Source organism: Anomaloglossus baeobatrachus, chromosome 12, assembly GCF_048569485.1.
Source record: "Anomaloglossus baeobatrachus isolate aAnoBae1 chromosome 12, aAnoBae1.hap1, whole genome shotgun sequence".
In the NCBI taxonomy this organism is placed as follows: domain Eukaryota; kingdom Metazoa; phylum Chordata; class Amphibia; order Anura; family Aromobatidae; genus Anomaloglossus; species Anomaloglossus baeobatrachus.
In genome coordinates, this window is record NC_134364.1 from 65,014,329 (window position 1) to 65,040,318 (window position 25,990).

Genomic DNA, 25,990 nt, shown 5'->3' on the forward strand with positions numbered 1-25,990 from the left:
TAGCTAGGTGAAATATATATACAGATAAAATATATTGAAGTAGCACAAAAAAACCTAACCTTTTAACCCAAAATATTAATGAAGTCTCTTCCAAGAGTAACAAAGCCGCCTCTTTAGTGCAGCCTCTTAGCAGTAGCCACCCTCTAAGTCAATGTTTCCAACAAGCACATATGCCCTTCACACCGGCCCTGCTACTTGCCTGTAATCTGCCTTGACTTCTAGGGTGGTAACCTCCAATAGGGGGCACTAGATGCTATACTAATGGACCTGTTAGGGTTGAATGGCAAAAGAGCCCTGAAGAGTGACTGGAGCTTGAAGATGCTATACTACTGGACTTGTTATGGTTGGATGGCCAAAGAGTCCTGAAGAGTGACTGGAGCTCAAAGACGCTATACTACTGGACCTGTTAGGATTGGATGGCCAAGGAGCCCTGAAGAGTGACTGGAGCTAGAAGACACTATACTAATGGACCTGTTGGGGTTGGATGGCCAAAGAGCCCTGAAGAGTGACTGCAGCTCGAAGATGCCCTACTACTGGACCTGTAAGGGTTGCATGGCTAAAACAATAAAATTATGATGAATTGTAATTTTTTGTGTAATTTGAAGGAAATCGTTTTGCTCATTTCTTATTGCCTTGCCGACAAGTGAGGTCTACACAAAGAGAACCAGTATCTGGTAGACCTAATTATATCAAGTGTTTTGGAAATGAAAGCAACAAGACACACACACACAGGTAATAATCGTCCTGGAGTAGTACTCAGGACTTCTCTTCTTTAGACCTATTTTTATAGGGGTTGTCCGGAACTGAACTATTGATGACTTAAAATGTTTATCCATTACTTTTACATTGATGGCTTATCCTTAGGATAGGTCATCAATGTCTGATCAGCTGGGTTTCTGCACCCCCGCTGATTAACTGTCCTTGGTGCTGGCTGGACATGCTCAGTTCCAAGCTTCCCATCTTCTCATAGCAGCTGAAGCCGGTTACTGCACATCCTCCTCCCGTTCAAATTAACAGGAGGTGGATGTGCAGTACCCAGTGGCGTCCGCTATCAGATGACGGGGAAGCTCCGGAACTGAGCATTTCTGGCTGGCTGCTACTGGCACCAAGCACAGTTGATCGGCAGGGATGCTGGGTATTGGACCCCAGCTGATCAGACATTGATGACCAATCCTAAGGATAGTGTAATACTATTGTACGTTCTGAGGATTTCGATAGCGTTAGGGCAATGACAACCAGAGACGAGTTCTGGGTACAAGATGTTTATAATATGTAACCACGGTAGATACACAACGGAATAAACACAGTAGAACAAACACACAAAATACCTTCCCGAAACGGAGCGAGGGGAATTCCCAGGGCCACGCACTGGACTCCCCCAGGGAGACCACCAGAGCGAACCCCTATACAGGGACTGTCCAGCAATCACCCCGGAAGGCCTAAATGCGCAGCAGCCGGGACACAAGGGGCAAGTGGTAAAGTCCAGAAGTGTCCGTACGGGATGATAGTCCAGAGTGGTTACGAACCGGAGGGAAACCGGGCAGAGTGCTGACCGAAGATGGCAGACGGAATCCGGGCACAGCTTGAAGAAACCGGTTATGGTCCAGAGTCGGTCGGTAGTCTTTCAGGAGGATCCAAAGGCAATCAGGATTTGGAAGTAGCAAAGCAGGAGCACACAGCAAGCAGTATACTCAGGCACTGGACTAAGCTTAGAGGCGGCCTTTTAAGCAGCTGGACAGGAAGTAGGGCAACAGAACAGTAAACTCCATGTTAACTGAGGGCAAGTTCATTCAAAAGAGAACTGGAAAACCCGGAAACCTGACATTACTCCCCCCCCCAGAGACGGCCTCAGGACGGATCAGGGCCTGGCTTGTCCGGGTACCGTCGATGAAACTGAGCAATCTTCCGGGGTGCCCGAATGTTACCCACCGGTTCCCAGGAATCGTCCTCGGGGGCGTACCCCTGCCAACGTACCAGATACTGAAGCCGACGACGATGGAGCCGGGAGTCAATAATGTCCTCAACCACGAACTGCTCCTCGCCGTCGACCATCACAGGCGGAGGAGGAGGCACGACACGACCATGAAATGTATTGGGAGAAACGGGTTTGAGGAGAGAAACATGAAAGACCGGGTGTACCTTTAGATGGTGCGGTAACCGCAGCCGACAGGCCACAGGGCTCACGATCCCGGTGATCTTAAACGGACCGATGAATTTTTGTCCCAGCTTCTGCGAAGGAACACCCAATCTCAGGTTTTTGGTGGATAACCATACAGAGTCCCCTACCTTATACATGGGTGCCGGTTTCCTGTGAGTGTCTGCCGACCTCTTGTAACGCTCCTGAGCCGTAGCCACAGTGTCCTTTAGAACCTCCAGATTTTGTCGTAGCTCTGTCACTCTGTCCTCCACCGCTGGCACTGAAACCGCAACCGGTGACCTAGGCAAGACATTCGGATGGTAACCCAAGTTAGCGAAAAAGGGCGTTACCTTAGTGGAGCTGCTCTGAGTGTTGTTATACGAGAACTCCGCCAACGGAAGCATCTTCAACCAATCATCCTGCAGATGGCTGACATAACATCAAAGGTATTGTTCCAGGGTTTGATTAGTCCGTTCGGTTTGCCCATTTGTCTGAGGATGGTATGCAGAAGACAAACAGACATCAATCTGGAGTGCCGTACAAAACCCCTTCCAGAACCTAGACGTGAACTGCACGCCCCGGTCAGAGATGATCTCGTCAGGTACCCCATGCTATCGAAATACATTCTGGATAACCAAATCCACTGTCTCTGCGGCTGAGGGAAGACCGGTACACGGAATAAAGTGAGCAGCTTTGGTCAACCGATCCACCACCACTAAAATGGTATTGTGACCGCCTGAGACCGGCAACTCCACAATAAAATCCATTGATATAGACCCCCAAGGGCGAGATGGCACGGGTAACGGTTGAAGGAGTCCCGTAGGAGCCACACGAGGGACCTTGCACCAGGCACAAACCACACATGAGTGGACATAGTCCTTTACATCCTTTAAGCAGGTAGGCCACCAGAAAAAACGGCTCAGAAATTCCTGTGTCTTCTGTACCCCCCTATGACCAGCCAACACGGAGTCATGGACCAACTTGAGAACCCGAAGTCTTACGGCCTCCGGGACATAAATGCGTCGCTCTCTCAACCACACACCATTCCGAAGAACAAGAGTTACATCATTCGGGGGGGCAGCAAGGAATACGTCACCATCATAGGCCAGCTTGATGTCCTTCCACAAGTCCTGGTCCTGGATTACTCCAATGAAATTGGCATCCGATAACACGGTCTGAGACGGGGTTCCAGGCACGGAGTCCACGGCGTGGATTCGGGACAAGGCATCGGCTTTCCCATTACGTGAACCTGGACGGTATGTAACAATAAAATTGAATTGGTTAAGGTATAGGCTCCAACGGGCTTGCCGTGGAGACAGGCACCTGGCAGACTTAAGAAATTCCAGATTACGATGATCTGTGAGTACTATCACTTGCTGCGCGGCTCCCTGTAAGTGGTGTCTCCATTCCTTGAAAGCGGAAATAATCGCCAACAATTCCTTGTCCGCAATGTCATAGTTCCTTTCTGCAGGGGACAACCGGCGGGAAAAGAAAGCACACGGATGCAAGAGACTCTTGTCCCCAGTCCTTTGAGAAAGGATGGCCCCTAATCCGTAGTCGGAAGCGTCGACTTCCACGATAAAGGGAAGTGCGGGATTCGGATGTACCAATATTGGCGCTGAGGTAAAACAAACCTTGAGACGATGGAATGCTTCCTGGGCCTGGGCGGACCACACAAACTTCTGTCCTTTCTTGGTTAACAGAGTGATGGGACGAACGATCTCTGAAAAATTACGGATAAAGCGTCGGTAAAAGTTGGCAAAACCGACAAAGCGTTGTACCTCTTTGATGTTTCCCGGTTCCGGCCAGTCTAGAATTGCTTGTATCTTGCCAGACTCCATGTTCAATCCCTGAGGAGAGATGACATAACCTAAGAATTGTATTTGTGAGGAATGGAATTCGCATTTCTCCAGTTTGATGTACAGGTGGTTTTCCCTCAGCCGGGTAAGTACGGTCTTGACGTGCTCCTGGTGTTCCTGTAGGGAATCAGAAAAGATTAGGATATCGTCCAGATAAATCACCATGAATTGGTCCATGATATCCCTAAAAATGTCATTAACTAGATGTTGGAAAGCCGCGGGAGCGTTACAAAGTCCAAAAGGCATCACTAGGTACTCAAAATGTCCATACCGACATCGGAACGCGGTCTTCCACTCGTCTCCGGGACGTATACGAAGTAGATTATATGCCCCACGGAGATCCAATTTGGTGAATATTTTTGCTTGTTGGACCCTCTCCAATAGCTCAGGAATCAACGGTAACGGATACCGGTTCCGGATGGTTATTTTATTCAGTTCCCGGTAGTCAATACAGGGTCTCAGAGTCCCCTCTTTCTTTTTCACGAAAAAGATGGGTGCCCCTGCTGGTGAGGTAGACGGGCGAATGAATCCCTTGGCTAGACTTTCATCAATGTACTCTTTTAGTGCTTCCAGCTCAGGTGCCGCCAACGGGTAGACATGACCAAACGGAATCTCCGCCCCTGGGAGTAAGTCTATGGGGCAATCATACGGTCTATGCGGGGGAAGCCGATCGGCTTTTCTTTTGTCGCATATATCAGCGAAGTCACGATAAACCGGGGGTAAAACAGGTACCTGTGCAGTGTCCTCCGCGTTTGGTGTTACTGGAACCGGAACAGTTGGACTAAGGGTCGGACCACTCTGCGGTGGGAAGGATATTTCCTTAGTCTCCCAATTGATGACAGGATTTGTAGACCGTAGCCACGGAATACCTAAAATAATCGGAAAATGAGGAGAAGAAATTATCATGAAAACAAGGGTCTCCTGCTGACCTGGCTTCATCACGCATTCTAGTGGAACTGTTTCCCGATCAACTGGTCCAGAGATTAACGGAGACCCGTCTACCGTCTCCATGGTAACCGGTGAGGATCTTTGCTGAGTCCGGATACCGTGTTTCCTGGCAAAAGAAGAGTCCATGAAATTTCCCCCTGCCCCAGAGTCTATCATTGCAGAGGTAGGTATTAGCTGTCCCTGCCACCGGATCTGAATAGGAAGTGAGCAATGGGTATATTTCCCTTCTGAGTCCTTCGGTGAGGTTGACATTACAGTCAAGGGAAATACCGCATCCAAGTGTCCACTTGCCTCGGAGATATCGGACTCTGCGTCCGTGTGGTCACACTCTGCCATGGCTGCCAATACCTTATTTGGGCGATTTGGACGTTTCGGGCAGTCGATCAAGAAATGGTCCGATTGACCGCAATAGAAACACAAACGCTCACGGAGCCGGTGTTCACGACGTTCGTTGGTCTCTCGTTTTTGCAGAGAGTCCACTTGCATAGGAACGTCCTCGGCCTCCCGTGGCGTCCTGAGAGCGGGTTCTCTGGAAGGAAACGCAAAATTGTTTATACGGTTTACAGCTGCCCATTTTTCCTGTCTACGTTCCGTCAAGCGGGTATCAATGCGTACACAGTGCTGGAGAAACAGTTCAAAATCCCCTGGAGATTCGGAACGAGCTAACTCGTCCTTGATGGTACCGGACAAACCTTTTCTGAAAACTGACAATAACGCATTGTTTCCCCAGTCGGTGTCTACCACTAACCTCTTGAACTCAGTGGCGTATTCAACGACAGAACGCTTTCCCTGACGTAAGGAAAGGAGAGCCGATTCAGCGGTAGCACGGCGATTCGGATCATCGAACATTTGCGCCATTGCGGTCAGAAAGTCATCCAGGTGATTTAAACGGATATCCCGATTCTCTATCATAGGATTAGCCCAAGCCAGTGCTCGTGAGGTTAATAACATGATGATACATAACACCTTTGACCGGTCAGAACGGTAATAATCAGCATGTACGTCAAAAAACAGTATACATTGGTTAACAAATCCACGAAACTGACTACGATCACCATTGAAACGGAATGGGGGTAACCTAGGCATACCGGCAGCTGATACGGACGTAGTGGGGACGGCTTCCTGAGCCTCCACTCTGACTTGCAAGTCCTGTATAGCCGGCCCCAGTACCTGGTGATCATGGCCCAGCTGTGCCTCCACATCTCTAAGTTTAGTCTGCACCGCCTCCATCTCCTGCTGCAAGGAGTTAATCATGGAAAAGAGCTGATCCACTCGTGTCTCAGTCATTGCCCCAGCGAAATCCTCTCTGGGCCTGAGTATAATGTAATACTATTGTACGTTCTGAGGATTTCGATAGCGTTAGGGCAATGACAACCAGAGACGAGTTCTGGGTACAAGATGTTTATAATATGTAACCACGGTAGATACACAACGGAATAAACACAGTAGAACAAACACACAAAATACCTTCCCGAAACGGAGCGAGGGGAATTCCCAGGGCCACGCACCGGACTCCCCCAGGGAGACCACCAGAGCGAACCCCTATACAGGGACTGTCCAGCAATCACCCCGGAAGGCCTAAATGCGCAGCAGCCGGGACACAAGGGGCAAGTGGTAAAGTCCAGAAGTGTCCGTACGGGATGATAGTCCAGAGTGGTTACGAACCGGAGGGAAACCGGGCAGAGTGCTGACCGAAGATGGCAGACGGAATCCGGGCACAGCTTGAAGAAACCGGTTATGGTCCAGAGTCGGTCGGTAGTCTTTCAGGAGGATCCAAAGGCAATCAGGATTTGGAAGTAGCAAAGCAGGAGCACACAGCAAGCAGTATACTCAGGCACTGGACTAAGCTTAGAGGCGGCCTTTTAAGCAGCTGGACAGGAAGTAGGGCAACAGAACAGTAAACTCCATGTTAACTGAGGGCAAGTTCATTCAAAAGAGAACTGGAAAACCCGGAAACCTGACAGATAGGCCATCATTGTAAAAGTAATGGACAACCCCTTTAATTCCATTGATAAGCTAATAATTGTCAATGGAAGCGTAAATTACATAGTCCATCACGTTCACCCTTCCTCCACCAATTATATATTTTGTCACTAAGTCACTTATAACCGACAATGTTGTGTACTGAGGAAATCATCCAGACCTTTTTTAAAGTTGTTCTAATGTCTACCATTACTACCTCTTGTAGTAGGGCATTCCACAGTCTGACTGCTCTAACTGTAAAGAACCCTTTCCCATTTAGCTGCTGGAATCGTCTTTCTTCCACCTGCAGTGAGTGCCCCCTGGTCCTTTGTATTGTCTTTGGAAGGAATAAGTCATGTGTGAGTCCTTTGTATCAATACAATATGCCACAGCGCTCTATACCGTGTAGTAGTCATTTTAGTGTATTGCAACTCAGCCCCATTGAAATTAATCTTAAGTAGAGATGATGGATTTTAGCTAAATTCATTTTGCAGATTCTTTTGAATGGAACTTCCAAATCGTTTTGGTCCGAATACATTTTTTCCAAATTGAATTAATCATAAAAAGATTTTCATTATGCTCAAAGGTCTCTCCAAACTCTATAATAATGATAAATGGGGCAGTGGAAAAATTCAGGAGCCCCAGCAACCTCTGAGTGACTGGTAATGGAGCGCTGCTCATCTCATGTAATAGTCCGTAATATGAATACTGAGACAGAAAAGTGTCTCCCTAATGAACCCAATGTCCTTGCCGTATATGTATAGAAGAGTGAAGTCATTTATGAATGGAGAATGCAAAAATGAAGAAAAATTCTGGATTTTTAGAACTCCGTGCCACTGTGAATAAGATTGGTCTAAAAAAACGGGACTGGCACAGAAGCGTCAAAATAGAAGGAATTGATAGCAGCACGCCTGAATGGACACCTGTAGATCAGGGTAATAACCCAGTATGGACGTGTGCCGCCCCAGCAGCGAATCGAACCTCTCGGATCCGGGGGTGGTGATCGTTCGTGGCTCGAGGGTCTCCAGACCAGGGGGCTTAGGGGCCACACTCAAATGTAAAGGGGTACTTACAGGGGATTTGGTGTAGTTTGTGACGCCACCCGTGGTGTGCGGTATTTGGGGAGTACCGCCACTGCCGTTGGGAGTACCCGGGGTGATGGAGTAGGGCAGCTTGGTGACGTTGCCCTCCATGGGTAGGGGTAGACCCCGGGACTCTGGTGGGAGATGCGGGGACGCAGTGCAGGGGTCAGTCGGGTACTCACTCAGCAATGAAGCAGACGCTGGCAACAGGGTAAACCAAGTCTCTGAACGCCGTTGCCTCTCGGGGGGAGCTCGTCTGGTTCCCATCCCCCTCAGTACTGCCGGTGGTCCGTAACCTGCCTCCTGGTACTAAGTTTTAGATTGTCCGTTGTGGCCCAGTAGCTTGGAGCTGTCTGGGCCCCGCTCCTCACTGTGGCCAAGTGGAGGAGCCTGCTCTCAGGAGCTCATGCTTGGGATTTCAGTGGGCTGCTTGCTAGGAAATCCCTATTCCCCCTTGTTGCCCTAGTGCCCCTGATCTCTGAGCTGGTGGGAACAGTCCATAAAGGTCCCGTTCTCCGCAGGTTAATTGCCGGGTAGCCTGAAGCTTCTCCCTGACCTAGGGTCCGTGTACCCCGTCGTACTTTTGGTCCCAGACTGGTAATAGGACCAGGCTGCTGACCGTCCTCCTTGACAGGTCCCAGGCACCTAGCCTCAATCCCCTGTGACCGGGGGTCCGACTCCTCTAGGTCCAGACCACCGCTGCCGTTGGGAGTACCCAGGGTGATGGAGTGGGGCAGCTTGGTGACGTTGCCCTCCACGGGTAGGCCCCAGTTCTCTGGTGGGAGATGCGAGGATGCAGTGCAGGGGTCAGTCAGGTACTCACTCAGCAATGAAGCAGACGCTGACAACAGAGTAAACCAAGTCTCTGAACGCCGTTGCCTCTCGGAGGGAGCTCGTCCGGGTCCCATCCCCCACAGTACTGCCGGTGGACTGTAACCTGCCTCATGGCACTAAGTTTTAGATTGTCCGTTGTGGCCTGGTAGCTTGGAGCTGTCCGGGCCCTGCTCCCCACTGTGGCTAAGTGAAGGAGCTTGCTCTCAGGAGCTCATGCTTGGGATTTCAGTGGGCTGCTTGCTAGGAAAGCCCTATTCCCCTCGTTGCGCTAGTGCCCCCGATCTCTGAGCTAGTGGGAACAGTCCATAAAGGCCCCATTCTCCGCAGGTTAATTGCCGGGTTGCCTGAAGCTTCGGAATGCCACTAGTGATATTTCCAGCTTGGCTACATGCTCTTCTCCTGTGAGAAGGACTCTGTTTCGTGTTCTGCTACCCAGTACCGTTCATCCTGACCTCTGACTCTTCTGCCCACCTTGACCTCCGACCCTCCTGCCCTGCCTGACCTCTGCCCCTTCTGCCTGTTCTGTCCTCCATCTATCATGTCCGACCTTCCCTCTGTACATCTGTGTGATCTGGATTCCGGTCCTACTCTGTGTCCTCCACCTGCTCCCCCGTGTTGTTCTCCCTGCATCCGACTTCGGGTCTGTTTCTTGACTTTGACTTGTTTCCTCAGTGGTACAGACGTGACATCCTGGCATTGACCCTTTCAAATTGACTATCCCTACACAGCATTTGTGACCTCTAGTGGCTTCTGAATTACTGCACTCAGGAGTAGTTGCATACCTGAGTCCCAGCGCCACCTATTGGTAGCCTGACACTATCATAGCCAGTATAAAAGACAAGACAGGGAATGCAGCAGCCATTTAGTGGTGAATCTTGGATAGTGAGAGTACTCACAGCTTAGCACTAGAGATAGGGAAAGAAAGTGATAAAACACTAATGAAGCTGTACAAATAGCTGTTCTTCACCACTGTGCTGTCACACATTACCATCCATTTTCATATAGCCATATATGTTAAGGTTACTTTGATATTTCTAAGGCTGGGTTTGTCTTAAAAAGCTTGAGGGGGGTTGGATGCAGTCCTAGTAGACCTCAGAGTGTTACACACATGTCACACCACCAAATCAATTCTCTACTAATCACATTTTAGAAAAAAAATTGACAAAGCTGGTGAATGTGAAAGTCAAAAGACTGGCTCTTCACCAAAGAGTATGTTTTTTTTAAATTTATGTACTGTATATATACATGTTTATTTTGATGTCTTTTAGAATCAGCCCTGCACACTGTCTCATGTAGCTCAGGGAAGCTTTGGTTCTAGCAGTCTCCCATTCAGTCTCAGCCGCTGACAATGCTGCTTAGCTTCACTGTTGAACATGGTGCCCAGCCTGGACATGTGATATCCAGGCTCTTGCTGAAGGCTTTGTTTCTAGCAGTATACTGAATATATATGTGTATGTATATGTGCATATGTGCAGTTGAAGGAAACAAAGCTTCTAGAGCCTGTCTGAAATTCATGGTACTGAGCATGCCCGCGACGAGGCGGGCTGTGATTGGTGGTCTGGCATCAGCAGACCTAATGATGTGGCGCTGCCTGATTGGCTCGCGCGTGATGTCACCGATGAGGCGGCCGGGGGGGCGTGGCTTAGCCTTTAAATAGTGCATCTGAGAGCATGGCAGCACGCTCTGATCATTCTTTGTTGGTGGATGTCCATCATCTTGGCACCACGTGCACACCCGCTATTAGCTCCCGCTATACTGCAACCTGTAGTTCTGTGAGAGGGTTACTCCACAACTAGTGCAGGTGGCTTAGGTAGGTGCTGTACTCACCACTGCCTGATTCCTGTGAGAGGGTTACTCCACAAATAGTTCAGGCAGGTTAGGCAGGTGCTCTGCAAGACTGCAGTCTGGCTTCATTGAGAGGGTTACTCCACAACTAGAGCAGACTGTTAGGCAGGTACCGCACGCACCGCTACCCGGATAGGGAGAGGGTTACTCCACTTACCAGTGGTTCACCTGTGTGGGAACACATATAGCACAGTGTGCTTTCACCTACATTTCTTCATTCCCCTACTGCGTAGCCTCTGTGAGCACCAACAGAGGTTACAGCGACTCTGTTAATTTGCATATCCCGTGTGCCGCTAATCGGGGTTATTGCCTGTTTTCCCTCTTACCTGTGTGGTGTAGAGCAAACAGGGGTCCCTTCCTCCTGCACTCAGTGTTTTTGTCTTCAACAGGACAACTCCGCTTGAAACGGTGGAAGTCCACTCCCGGTAACTTTGTATGTTGGGAGCTGTGGCCCGTGAAATCTGACCCTTGGAATCTCTGTGGGTTCTGGCGGACACCCTATCCTCCGTGTTGGGCTTCCGTTTCGCTCCCTGGGCTTGCTGGTGGGACAAGACGTTGAATCTTGTCCCCGGCTGGCTAATTGACAAGGGGCTTGAAACCTTCCTCGCCCTAGGGTCCTGGCACCCCGACTGTGCACGGCCTCCAGACCGGATTCCCGCTGTTGGCACCGGCGGGCTACAACCCTGCCCCGGTCCACTTAAGGTCTCCCGCGACTGGATCTCCGTCGCCTGTGGTCCTGTTTTCCGTCTGCCACCTAGTCAGTAGTCCGGTAGTCCAGGGGCCCCAACCCCTGACTCCGCTGTCACTCCACACTCCTCTTTCTCCAACTGTCCGTACTGTTCTCTTTGTTCCCTCCCAGGACACCTCAGGACCCCTAAGTGGGCGCTCCCATCCACCTGGTCCTGCCCACTGGTGTGTCCCTATTGTCATGGGGGGTGACTAGGCTTTGCTGGCTGGTGTTATGTACCTGGGTGTTGGTTGTGTTGGTATGCCAAGGAGGATGGAGTCTTGTACGAGGAAGATTTGTGCAGTCTCTGTGACAACCTGGTTTTGCCAGGGTGTCACATGTGACGTCGGACACATCATGCACCGCGGCTAGAGAAGGAGAACAAAGATGGCCAAAAGAGGCGGCACCGGCACTGGACAACGGAGACGCCCATATGGCCAATCGCGCCACAGTTAGGTAAATATTATAAAGTGTTTTTTATGCTCTCACAGCGGCCTGGGCTCTTATATACAGCATGTTAGAATTCTGTATATAAGAGCCGGGTGGTGGTGGCCGCAGCTTATAGGCCAAAAAAGTGGTGACAGGTTCCCTTTAAGATAAAGAGATAACTCTGATAGTTCTCTTCCAGTCTGTACAGTAACGTTAACTATAGAAAACTGGAAAGTTCTGCCAATTATGAAGGTTTTATTGGTCAGTCTCTAAATTGAATTTTTGTTTTGCTTATATTAATCTAAAAAATAAAATTCCAACAATTAAAAAATGTTTTTCAGAAAATCTGATGTAAATATTTAGCAATTTTCTGCTGAGATGCTCTTTAAAAAAATATATATTTTCATAAGACAACTCATTTTAGCTTGTCTAGTTCAACCTATTACATTTCAGTTATGATCCCTAGAAAGGGTGAAACAATGTCTATGAGGCAGCTGACCATTGTCCTCCAATAACAGAAAAAAATATCTTTCTGGAGGCTCTAAACAACGCAAATGGCAATCAGATATTTATCACTTGCCGATATTGTTGCTCTGAATATTAGATCCATCACAAAGGTGATCTAGTCTCCTTCATAAAACATATCAAAATTTAAACCCCCTGTGGTAAAGATTTTCATAGTATGCTCTTACTGAAAAGAATTTCTCAATATGTTTACACTTTAAGTAATCACATGTTTTACCTCATCTGTCTGTAACGCCTGCCTGGGGCCACAGATTCAGACTGGCTGTAAAGGGAGGCTATAGGGAAGCCACTCACAAAGCAGGACCCCGAGAACTCTGCAACCCTTTAACCCCTATACAGGGATTTGGAATTACACAGAGACCCAGAGATCCCCTCCTGTGGTAGGCTGTAGTCCGTGGTAGTCAGGCAGGGTCTAAAACCAGGAAATACAATACAGGGACAGAATCGGCAGGCAAGGGCGTAATCAGGAAACAAAGCAGAGGTCAAATCCGGGAGTGGCAGCGAGGTACAAAAACGACAGGCAGGAGGGTAGTCAGGAAACAAGCAGAGGTCAGCGCACGGGAATTCCTATACAAACAGAACAGGAACCAGGAATACAGAACTATCTATGGCAGTGGTTAGCAGACAGGAGGCAAATAAAGAAGGGTGTGGTGTCTTCCCATTGGTTGTAGCTGAATGATGGTAACTTCAGATGCAAGACACATGCCACCTACTGTCAGCCAGTGGTACTGCAGATCCCATGGAAACCTAGCCCAGTGCATGAACGGAGCCTATGCCCACTAGCGCCGCTGTCATCGACTCCTCTCCCATCACCAGCAGAATTCAAAGCAAGAACATCGCCAGGTGATCGAAGAAGAAGTCGTAGGAGCGGACTCCGGTGGGGATGTAATACTGTCGTTTTGCTTGCCTTAAAATAGAGAAATTCTAGTGCTAAGGATTTCTTTGTTTTAAAGGATGGCTTCCCCGTGCTCATTTTTCACAAGTAACATTTTAAAGAAAATCTGTTACTTTCAAGAAACTAATATCCAATTTTTTAACTTGTTGTAAATGTTGCTGTTTTTCTGAGTCCAGAAATGTTTTCCTTTTTTTTCTGCATCTCTCCATTCCTGAGATACAGCCCCCGATTCCCAGTATATAAACCTAGTCTTTTAGCCAACTGGGTGTAGACCTGAAGAGGACACACCCACAGAGAAGATAAAGGACAACGCCCACTTGACTAAAAGACTAGATTTACATCCTGGGCATCGGGGGGCATATCTCAGGAACGGAGAGGCACAGAAACAAAAGAAAAACATCATTGGATTCAGGAGAAAAGTGGCGTTTACATCAGGTAAAAAAAAATACATACTGAAGACAATTGACAGGGGAATTTTAAATAACATTTAACCACTATGTAAATTATATTATATAGGCTTTTCATTAGAATATTGTTAGGGGTGGGTCACGAGTGACCGACAGTCATGTGGTTTCTGGCCATAGAAGGCGTTTGGCTGGGCAGAATGCTCCCTGACTTTCCATTGTTCCTGCTGTCAGTATTCATTGATATAGGTAGCTTTCCTCCTGGATTCATCTCTTCCTTTTGGATCCAACAGGAGCTCACCTTCCACCCAGCTGCTGATCATCAGTAGTCTCTTGGTGCTTAAAACCCCTTCCTTGGACTGGTGCTGGTGATATTTTCAGTTCCTTCAAGCTGAGGTGGTTTGTACTCCTCTGTGGTATCGTTGCTGATTTTCTAATCTAATGATAAGTACCGTAGTTCATGGTTTCCCCCCTTTGTGTCTTCCTTGTGTCTTCTACAGTGTTTAGTGGGGTTGACGAAGAGTTCATCTCACCCGTTCCCTATTTAGGGTCCAGCACTAGGGATACTAGGGTCAGGTATCCAGCTCAGTGCATGGGTGTGGAACCTATGTAGGGTGGTGAGGGACCCCAGCGACCAGCAGTAGGGATACCTAGGATCAGGTATCCGGCTCAGCGAATAGGTGTGGAACCTATGTAGGGTGGTGAGGGACCCCAGCGACAAGCAGTAGGGATACCTAGAGTCAGTTATCCGGCTCAGCGCATAGGTATGGAACCTATGTAGGGTGGTGAGGGACCCCAGCGACCACCAGTAGGTTCGATCAGGGGTCACCATCTTCCCATTCTCCCTTCTCTTCCCTTTTGCCGTGCAATTGGTACTTCCCCATACCTAGCTTGACAAATATACCAAAGAAACTAAATCTAAGGATGGATATGGTTAATCCAGCAAAGAACTTTGGTTTATTTTCTCTAAGAGCTAAAAGAACCTATATCGAAAGCCACACCGGCCAACAAGAGGAAAAAATGTGAAACCATTGATCATCAATGAAGGATCAGGGACAAACATATCGACAAGAAGCAGGTTGAGAATTTCACTGAATCTAAATCTTCGTTTCACTGATTCAGGTGTGAAGAAATCGATCAAAAAGAGAGATGGATGAGAATTGATCAGGAGCTCTAGCAGCAACAAGAGACTGATTACGTACATACACAGACAGTAAACAGGATTAATGGCCATTCTCTGGGTGTTTTACTACGGCTAAAATCACTTCCGTTCCGCATGCTGGGTTTTAAAGAAGGGCAGTAACTTTCTTTTGTTTTATTGCCAAGTTTCTCAGCACATTTTCTTTTTTTTTTGGGGGGTGGCGCAGAGCAGAACTTAGCGGTGTGTAGTTGCACATTGTGAATAAGTGGCTTCACTGAATGATGTATTACCACTGGTTTGACATCTAACACACAGTGACTTTGGTCGTAATACACATGCCTACTTGTAACTTGTAACCCTTGGTTGCCCAACTTGAGGGTCACAAGACTGCCACATTCGCTGTCATAATCAATTGATATAATTGTCACCGGATGACAGGACCGGGACACCTAAGCTGACCCTCAGACTGTGGACCCTATGCAATCCCTCAGCTCAGAGGTACGCTTGATAGTAGCAAGGTCTGATTCCCTAACTCCTGTACAAGCCCTGACAAAACTCCTATCCCCCACATCAGGACCGTAAACACAAACCCCATAACTACACCTGAATGGGGCAAAAGCAAAAGCTTGTACACATGGCAATCACACACAAAGGAGCAACTAAACATGCAGAGGGGGAAACAACATAAGGGGGAATTAAACGGACAACTGGGAAGCTACCACACGATACAATGAGCACACCACAGACTGCTGCAGCCAACACAGCAAGTAGCAGGGCTTCTCCAGGTCCTTACACCTCCTGGCCAAGCTTCCAAATGAATGAAAATAACTGGCATCCTCTGCTGGAAGCAAAGGCACCGTCACCCTCTGCTGGAAGCAGAGGGTATATATAGGACCTGGGAGTGGTCCAAACCAGAAACACCTGAACAGGAGTCAGGGGCTCCTGGAAGGAAAACTGACATTAGCCCTCTCTTCCCGAAAGGAAGCACCTCTGTTAAGCCATTTTCTACCTTCCATTGTATCCAAAGGAAAGGGAATGCATTTAATAAGCAGAGTCTCACAAGATAAGATGAGACTCTGACCCAAAACCTGTCACTAATCAATAAAAGAGAGAGACGACTGTGACAATAATATTGAATTGTTGCATTTTGAGAATATGAACTTTGTTGTTGATACACAACATGTCATCAGTCCAAAAGTGTGATTTAAGTGGTTGTCTACTACTAGGATAACCCCTTCTGATTCCACTTGTTTCTCTAAGTTAAAATAAGAACTCACCTCCCATTCTGGCGCCATTCCAGCGCTATTAGTAATCGCGGTTCGGGGCTCACAAGACATTGTGACATCATACGAGCCCCACGTCCAATCACTGCTGACTTATCTCTCCCCACTTTCAGACCAAATGAGTTAATGAACAGGAAGTGAAACTGTGGCTGCCACTCACTTCCTTTTGCTTGCTCATTTGGTCCGAAGGCGCGGTGAAAGAAGTTGTCAGTGATTGGATGCATGGCGCGCATGATGTCACAATGTCACATGAGCCCTGAACCGCGATTACTGAAGGAGCTGGAACGGCGCCTGAACCAAAATTTAGTATAGGGTCTTTTATTTTAACTGGGAGAATCAGAAGGGGTTGTCCTAGTAGTGGACAACCTCTTTAAGGTCTGGATAGGCATTAAACTCTCACTTTTAATATATCTATATGTATGTATGTATATATGTATATATATATACACCCTACCTGCTGATATTCCTTTTTGCAAACACAGCCATCGAGAAGCTTCGGGAGGTCTTGACCGGGCAAAGCCCTCAAACACTGACCACTAGTTGTCTCTTTTCTACTTTGTCATTACGGTGTCCACAAAGTTGTGTTCCTCAGGTAAGAAGTTGTAAGAAGTTTGACATTTTGTAGGAATGATCAGGAAAATAGTAGAGTGCAGTCATCAAGAAGTGATGGCTCCTTTGTGAAGAAACTAAATGCTTACAGGTGGGGATACTAGCAGGGAGCATCAAAGCATTTTGGACTCACGACTTCAAAAAAGGTGGGTCATCCAACAATAAAGTTAACACATACCCATACTATTCCTCTCTGGGGTATAATACATAATATATTTTGAATAAAATTTTGCATATCTAATAAAAGTAAATGTTGTTTATTAATGGGTTTACATCTTAATACTGTTCTTGGATCTTATATTAAGGAAGCCTATAGTGTCTTCAGGCCTGCCAAATCTCACAGTTAGGGTAGGTGCATACAACTGTTTTCTCCACACCCAAGAACAACAGTGTGGTTATGAAGATCAGAGTTTGGTCAGAGTGGGATCCATTTTTTCATTGGTGGAGAACAAAAACAAAAATTTTCTCCACCCTTCTCCAATCCATCAGTGAAATTTGGGTCATGCTTGGATATCACAAGCCCTTAGGGTATGATAATTCCCACCATCCGTATGAGGGTTGTGATGGAGCAGGGTGGATATAGTGAGTGTTTTTTAACTTTTGAATCTATCAATTCTGCTACTTCCTATCATCTATGAACGTTGTGTACAGAATGTCTAAATTCATGGAGCCAATAAATATACAAACACTCCAGAATTCCCCTGGAGATTGTAAAGCTACCATCATGCGGCGCTGGGACTCAGGTGGAGGAAGAGCTCCTGAGTGCAGGAAGACAGAGGCCCACTAAAGGTCACTAAACAGAAGCGCAGGAATAGTCAGTCATCCAAGGTCTGAACCGGGATGTCATGTCTGTACCGAGGAGTAAGCAAGCCAAAATCCAAGAACAAAACCAAGGTCGGAGAACAAGTAAGCAGAGGGGAGGGAGTGGAGGTTGAGACACGGAATGGGACCAGGGTCAGGAAGACAGGGGAGACAGATCGGAAAGGAGGGAAGGAGGTCAGGGAGAATAGGTACACACAGAGGAGGGAGTGAAGGTGAGGACATGGAACGGCACAAGAGTCAAGTGGGCAGGGAGATCACGCTGGACAGGAGGGACGGAGGTCAGGGAGAACGATACTGGGTAGTGGGACTTGATCAGAGTACACTCACAGGAACCAGTTGCACGCTGCAGAGCAGGAACTATTACTGGCAGCATCCTGAAGGTAACAACACCAAAATATGGCGGCATGACCTCCGGAACGAGGCACGACCGAACAGGCCCCTTCCCTCCGATCGAACCTCGGAAACAACACACATGCACTGGCTCTGCAGAGTCAGAGCCATGCAAAAATCATGACAGAGATTATTGGATATCACATGCCTGTGTGTATCTCCTATTCTCTCGGGCTGTATACTAAATCCTTGAAACATTGGAGTGATTAATATACTTAAAGTTTATAGTGCAGATCAAAGTGCGCATGCGCCGGAGCGCAATGGAGACCTCTGTGTGGATGACATATGTACCGCCCAGGGCTATGGGGTACTCGGTCCAAGGCCGTATATCTACGGGGATGCTGTGTCATGGGTGTACTGTGGCCGTTGCCCGGTTCCATGACCCTAGTGGTGCTTTTGAATAGGGAGATATTTACAGGGCATTTGAAAAACTTTGTATATCTTGAAGCCACTTGCGGGTTGCGGCTAAGTAGAGGGAGCCGCCGCTACACAGTTTATGACCGCTGGGGCTGGTGGTGATGGCATCTGGGATGTTGGGCCCTCTGCAAGTAGGGCTGAGCTCCAGGGTGTAGATGATGGGGTGTGGCGTGGAAAGAATGGAGATCACACGATGAAAATGCAGTGCAACTTTGGTTTTTACTCCCTGAGGTAGACAATGCTGGACGACTGGTTCAGACCCCTGGTCCCTGTAGTCCTAGTGCTTGTGTGGTACCCTGATGGCTTCTTTCCCCGCACCTTTCTGTTATTTGTGTGGAAGCCCATAACTTGGAGCGTCTGAGGGTCCCCTCCTGTTTGTTGTCAGGCTCTAGTCCATACGTCGGGCAGTGTGAACCCTGTCGGGTCGGTGTTCTGTTCTGGTCCCTGGCTCACTCGTTACTGCTGGTGCCCTCGGATTCTTGGGTCAGTTGGTTCGGTGAAGGTTCCCTTTCTGTGCAGGTATTTGTTCGGCTACTTAGAGCATCCATCTAACCTAGGGCCCTGTACCCCGTCGGTGCCTTGGCTCCAGAGGTACCTCTTTGTACCCTCCCTGGCAACCACTCTCCTGTGCCCATCAGGTCACTGTTACATGACCCCGTTTTGAGACACGTCCGTCCCCTTAACTGGTCTCCACCAACTGACTACTGTCTTTCTCCTCCCCCCTGGGGTGTTGGCTAGTGGACTGGATTGGCTCCACACCTAGGTGGCCATCCATTGGGTCCCCAACTAGTCAGTCATCCCTATCTGGGTGAGGGAACTGGGGATGTTATGAGTGTAGAATTGTACCGGCATTGAGCTTTCAGGTCCCTGGGGGTAGGCCCTGCATCGGTCACAGGATGCAGTAGCTAGTAGTGCCCTGAAGGGTTCAGGGGTGCTACACATAGGACACGTTATCCACATGGAGCTGGGAAGGAGGACGGCGACTGCACAGGATAGAGGCGGCACCAGACTGGGACCAGTGATGCCCATTGGACTTGACTGCACTGCAGGTGAGTATAATAAAGGTGTTTTTTACATTATAGACGGCGGCCTGGGCTCTTATATACAGTATTTCAGTATATTTGTGCTGGCCGCAGTTTATAAGGGAAAATCCTGGTGACAGGTTCCCTTTAAGCTCTGACTTGTAGGTGAAAATGGCCTTTGAAGTATTTTTAATTGCGGGCCCTATTCTAAATATAAGTTACTTCAAAAAATATTGTGAATGTTATTTACATAAATGTCAAAGTAATAAAAATTTTAAATGGAAGAAGATGATAGGTTCACTTTAAAATTTCATTACAACGTAAAATCCACGAATAAATGGAGAGTGCTCGGAACAATGTATATGGGAGGGATTGCTTTCTGAGCCACAACAAAGCTCCCGCTGTTATCATGGGGCGCCGTAATCATCACAAGTATGTTTTGCCATTTGGAAAAGTGCTAATGAGTCTTATAATTGATTGCACTAGTTGTCTGGCACAACAATACACGCTAAATATGCCCACGCCATTTTAATAGCTAGACATGGATGATCTACCATTGTTAACTTAACTAGTTGCATTGAGTAATTTATATTCCTAGAATTCATCATGCAAATTTCTGGGATGGGGAGATGTTCTTTTTCCCTTAATTTCGTTTTACTTTTTTTCCTTAGATAATACCATATTGATCAATGTATAAGTCTCGATATCCAAGAATTTGTTTTGGACTATAACAGTAACGTATCCAATTTCCAAAATGCCAATAGAACACTAACCGTAACTGGACTCCTTTTAGTTACTGTCAAAAGTGTGTCACATCTGCATGTTACCTCTGGGGTATCTGGGATAAGGAGGTCTTAATCAATGCTTAAATTAATCATAGGTCCTCTGTGGAGTCCCCTTCATTGATATCTTGTATTGCAGTGGATTTACTTTCATTTCATGCTGAAAGAGGTTACGGACTCTTTCTTTTTGGCTGAGATTACTCATAGCCTTAATCACAGCTGCAGAATCTTACCATCACTTCCTTCAGCTATATTTATCATAGAAGGATAGAATGGTAGGGTTGGAAGAGACCTCAAGGGCCATCGGGTCCAACCCCCTGCGAGTGCAGGCTTTCCTAAATCATCCCAGCTATATGTTTTTCCAGTTTTTGCTTGAAGATTTCCATTGAGGAAGAGCTCACCACCTCCCGTGGTAGCCTGTTCCCGTCTCTGACTGCCCTCACCACCTCCCTTGGTAGCCTGTTCCCCTCTCTGACTGCCCTCACCACCTCCCGTGGTAGCCTGTTCCCCTCTCTGACTGCCCTCACCACCTCCCGTGGTAGCCTGTTCCCCTCTCTGACTGCCCTCACCACCTCCCTTGGTAGCCTGTTCCCCTCTCTGACTGCCCTCACCACCTCCCGTGGTAGCCTGTTCCCCTCTCTGACTGCCCTCACCACCTCCCGTGGTAGCCTGTTCCCCTCTCTGACTGCCCTCACCACCTCCCGTGGTAGCCTGTTCCCCTCTCTGACTGCCCTCACCACCTCCCGTGGTAGCCTGTTCCCCTCTCTGACTGCCCTCACCACCTCCCGTGGTAGCCTGTTCCCCTCTCTGACTGCCCTCACCACCTCCCGTGGTAGCCTGTTCCCCTCTCTGACTGCCCTCACCACCTCCCATGGTAGCCTGTTCCACACTCTGACTGCCCTCACTGTGAGACAGTTTTTCCTAATGACTAATCTGAATCTCCTTCCTTTAAGTTTCATCTCATTGCTTCTTGTACTTTCTTGTGCTAATGAGAATAGTTGCAGCCATGCCACATATAACCAACAGATATACCAAAAAAAGGAGAGATTTGGTTCTGCTGCTGGTGAAGAATTCACAGGATTCAGATGAATAGGAATAGATCATAGTTTATTCCCAACACATTTCTAGGTTGAATGGACCTCTTCCTTAGGGGAACCACTTTAGAGATCATTATTGTGGTTTCCCTGAGGAAAAGGTCCATTCGACCTAGAAACGCGTTGGTTGAACTCTACTTCTATTCATCTGAATCTTGTGAATTCTTCAGGAGCAGTGTCAGAAACACCAAATCAAAGCAACCATGAATATTCTAATAGTTCCTAGTCAGTCGTTCCCATTTAGTCAAATACCAAAGCGTCAAGGTCAACATTCTTTATTTTTTTAAAAAAAACAAACTGACTACAGGAAATATAGCCATGTTTGTTGTCACTTTTGATTTCTTAACAACTGGAGGTGAGTCTTTAACTTTGTCATCAATTATAGAAGCCATCAAAATCAATTTTTTGGAAAACCCATTGAAAAGGAGAAACAAATATGGCTGCGCTGCTTGTGGTCAATTTTCCACAAAATATTAAAGTTCTAGCCCCAACGAACTATGAGAATAATGGATTGTTTATACTGTAACCTTTATATATATACCAATTTGAAGATTTACTTACCTATATGTCTTCCATACATGTGATAGAAAAAGCTAAAACAATAAGCGGTATTGCTGGACCCATATGGATTTTTCTGTGCAATGTTAAAGACGGGGCTGATTAGTCGGGCTTTTTCTCCGTCCAGTCTTGGGCGAGATGTCTCTATGTACATATAAAAGCCTACAAGAGAAAAATGTATTTGGAAACTGGTGAACTTTTTTTTTAATTAAAAAAACTGTGAAAAAATACTGTATATATATTTTGTAAGTTTTATTCATTAAAGGGGATAAAATAAAACCTATACCTTGCTTGGATCCTCCGGCATCGGTGGTGGGCCCGGTGTTTGGTGTATACCTAGTATCTCTTGTGCTGGCACTTTGTTTTGTCCAGTCAAAAATATCGCTATCATCCTGGGTGAATAAGCAGATGTTACCATCTTCAAATCCACAGTGAAACTCCCCTATAAGAAATCCAAACATTAAAGATTTAGCGGAAGAGTAGCAAACATTAACGTAGTTATACATAAACCCTACTTGATGCAGTTGGTTGAAATGTTTACTAGTCCCCAATTGCTACCCAAACCCAAAAGCTGATGTGTTTTTTTCTTACACTTAGCCATAAGTCTGAAAGTAATATATACATCAACTGAAGGGTCCAAGTCATCATGGATGAAGGATCATGGGCAAAAACATATTAGACAAACTTGAATATTGGCTTCAGGGTTATGGTTTCATGCCTATCTGCAGGGTTAACCAAGAACACCAGAATATCCTCACATGGGTCCTAATTTTAATACAATAATGGCCTTCTACTGGACAGGCCCTTCAAGGGATCTTCCAATGGGTCTTAGCTTTGACACAATAATGGCCCTCTAATGGACAAGCCCATCCCAGAATCTTTCTATTGAGTCCTGGTTATAACACAATAGCAGAATTTTACTGGACTGGCCCTCTAGAGGATCGTTCAATTGGTGTTAGATTTGACACAATAATGGCCCTCTAATGGACAGGTCTACAAGAGGATCCTTCATTGGGTCTTGCTTTTTACACAATAATGGACCTCTACTGGAGAAGACCACCCCAGAATGCTTCTATTGAGTCCTGGTTATAACAAAATATCAGGCTTCTACTGACCAGGCCTCTAGAGGATCCTCCAATTGGTCTTAGCTTTGACACAATAATGACCCTCTAATGGAAAGGTCCACCAGAGGATCCTCCATTGGGTTTTGGTTTTAACACACAAATGAGCTACTGGACAGGCCCACCCCAGAATCCTTCTATTGGCTATAACACAATAGCAGGCTTCTAGTGGACAGGCCTGTCATAGGATCTTTCAATGGGTATTTTCACAAAATAATGAACTTTTATTGGACAGTTCCACCTCAGGATCCACCAGTGGGATCATGGTTTTGGCACAATAATGGTTCTCTACTAAAAAGGCTTAGTTTTAACACACGAAAATTTAATTTTAATTGAAAAGTCCACATGAGAATCATCCAGTTGGTTGTGGTTTTGACACAATAATGAATAATAATTATGAAGCTTTAGCTACAACAGGTTTACAATCAAAATATATTCCCATTTGGACTTAATTATAGTTAGTCACTTGACCTCAAGATTTCATGAGTTGAATCACAAATGTGCTCTCCTTAACAATGATATGGTCTGGTTCTGCAGGTCGAGCAATAGAATAAGTTCTTCTGGTGGATCCAAACTACCCTCACCTGACACTACCTTAGTTTTTTCAATGACCAAGTAAAACCTATAATCCTTCACTTTTGGTTCCTTGGAAAACCTTCTGCTCAGACCTAAAGCATGTCAGAGAAGAAAAGATTTTGACTTCATACACCAATCATTAATTTTTTGTGGGGGGATTAGAGAGCCTAAAAAATATATTTTTTTTTTTATGGGAAATGTTCATTAATGATGAGCGAGCACTAAAATACTCAAGTGTTCTTCTTTACTCAAGTTGAGAAGGTCGGATGCTCAGACAGGCTTGACTCTAGTAACGAGTATTATGGAAGTCAATGATTGAACACTTTGGCTCTCCACCCATATACAGCCAGCCATAAGCAGACCATTTCCAGGGGAACGAGGGCGGGCTTTGTTTTTTAGAGAATGGATCCGATAACATTGTTTCTACCCCCAGTGAGAACCATTCAGAGACTATAGCGGGCTTTACACGCTGCGACATCGCTAGCATAGGCTAGCAATGTCGAGCGCGATAGCACCCGCCCCCGGTGTACGTGCGATATTGTGTGATCGCTGCCGTAGCGAACATTATCGCTACGGCAGCGTCACACTCACATACCTGGTCAGCGACGTCGTTCTGGCCGCCGAACCACCTCCTTTCTAAGGGGGCGGGTCGTGCGGCGTTACAGCGACGTCACACAGCAGCCGTCCAATAGCAGAGGAGAAGCGGAGATGAGCGGCCGTAACAGGCCGCCCACCTCCTTCCTTCCTCATTGCCGGTGGACAGAGGTAAGGAGATGTTCGTCGCTCCTGCGGTGTCACACACAGCGATGTGTGCTGCCGCAGGAACGAGGAACAACATCGCTAATAAACAGGCAACGATATTTGGTTTTAGGACGACCTCTCCAAAACCAATGATTTTTGCCTGTTTTGCGATCGTTTAAGATCGCTCGTACGTGTCACACGCTGCGATGTCGCTAAGGGCGGCGGATGTGCGTCACTAACGACGTGACCCCGACGATAAATCATTAGCAATATTGCAGCGTGTAAAGCCCCCTTATGAGTGACTCTCACTGGGTTGCCGGTTCCCATCATTCACTGAAGGCAGCCGACTCTTTGTGTTGGCTGTTTCATGACCGACACATCCGAGTACTCGAGATACTTGGCCGAGCACTAAACATACCTAAGCCCCCGATGCTCGATCGAAGCATGCTCATTCACCATTACTCTTCATATTTTGTGAATCACTTTCAATAATCCAACGTGTAATGGTCAAAGTTTTGTGCCAAAATTGCCAAAAAAGTCCACAACCTATAAACAATCTATTGCATGATGACCTGAAATCTGTACAGATTTTCTCTGTCGAGTGTGATTGGACTTGTTTCTATTCTACTGGATTTTGTTTGAAATTTTCCAAGAAAAACTCAAACCAAAAATCTGAGCTATGGCACCATGGTACACAGTAGGGACCCATAGAGGCACTGCTCTTTTTTGGAACGTCTTCCCCCATCTGTACACTCACAGAAGCACAGTAAAAGCTGTATCACATCCCGGTGCTTACAATCTTAATGGCTCTTTCTTTTATGTAAGACCCCCACGGTGTTGTCGGTGGAGGGGGTTGCCATTGAATGATTTGTCTGTATGAGTAACACATCACCGGCGGCAAAAATATCTAATAGGCATTTAGTAATGCACACATCGTAGCCGTTAATGGCGTTTCTTCTTTCTGTACACACAGGTCAGCTCATTTTCTTTAGGTAATTATTGTTTTCCTATAGGGGGTCTCCAGGAAGACGAAAACATTGTTGCCTATCCTGCGTGATATAAACCCTTCAACTCTGGAACACGCAATTATTTCAATCACATACAAACAATTATCAATTTCTTTCTGTCTCTCGGACTGATGGAAATGGAAGTCGCCTCGTAGGTGGTAATCTTTTTTTCCATACATATTTATATATTGCGTGTGATCCTGACAGTGGCCTCCAGCAGGTGACATCGGAGGGGGCTTTAATGAAGGAATCCGCCGGGCCGTTCTGCATCTCAGATATTTTATTGACATGATAGATGAATCATATCATTTTCTTTACATCCGGATAACAAAAGGTCAGACTCTCAGCTGGTCTGTGACCCTATAAAACTGCAAATAATCCCGAGCTCAGCATGAACTACGGAAAGATTAATAACAGCTTTACATGCTTAAGGACGTTTGTAGCTGATAGTAACGTACGTACGCCTAGGTACAGATTTATGCTATAGCTTTTACAGCGCTACGGCTCCTATGGAAATCCTCTTAACCCCTTGGAGATGCAGTCAGTTTTCATTTTCCACACTTTCATTTTTTTCCCCTGGCCATTGCTTCTTTTTTTTTTTTTAGCCATCCACATCGGCGTATGGCGTCTTATTTTTATGAAAACAAGTTACAGTTTGAAATTATACTACTCTTTTTACCATTTATTATGGGGAGAAAAACATCCCAGTGTGGTGAAATGATGAAAAACCTTCAAGATGCCATTGTTTCTTTTTTAGGTTTTTTTTTTACAGCTCTAAAT

The 25,990-nt window shown here is 46.7% G+C and overlaps 1 protein-coding gene across 2 annotated transcripts in view; it reads right to left on the bottom strand.

The window, feature by feature from the left end:
* The window catches only part of MDGA2 (MAM domain containing glycosylphosphatidylinositol anchor 2), a 798,087-nt gene that overhangs the window by 6,072 nt on the left and 766,025 nt on the right, over positions 1–25,990 (bottom strand). For both annotated transcript variants that reach the window (XM_075331178.1, XM_075331177.1), the window contains exons 13-14: positions 22,052–22,207; positions 21,769–21,927 (exon numbers count right to left, since the gene is read on the bottom strand). In XM_075331178.1, coding sequence (XP_075187293.1) covers positions 21,769–21,927; positions 22,052–22,207 — 315 coding nt within the window. The remainder of the gene's footprint in view (positions 1–21,768; positions 21,928–22,051; positions 22,208–25,990) is intronic.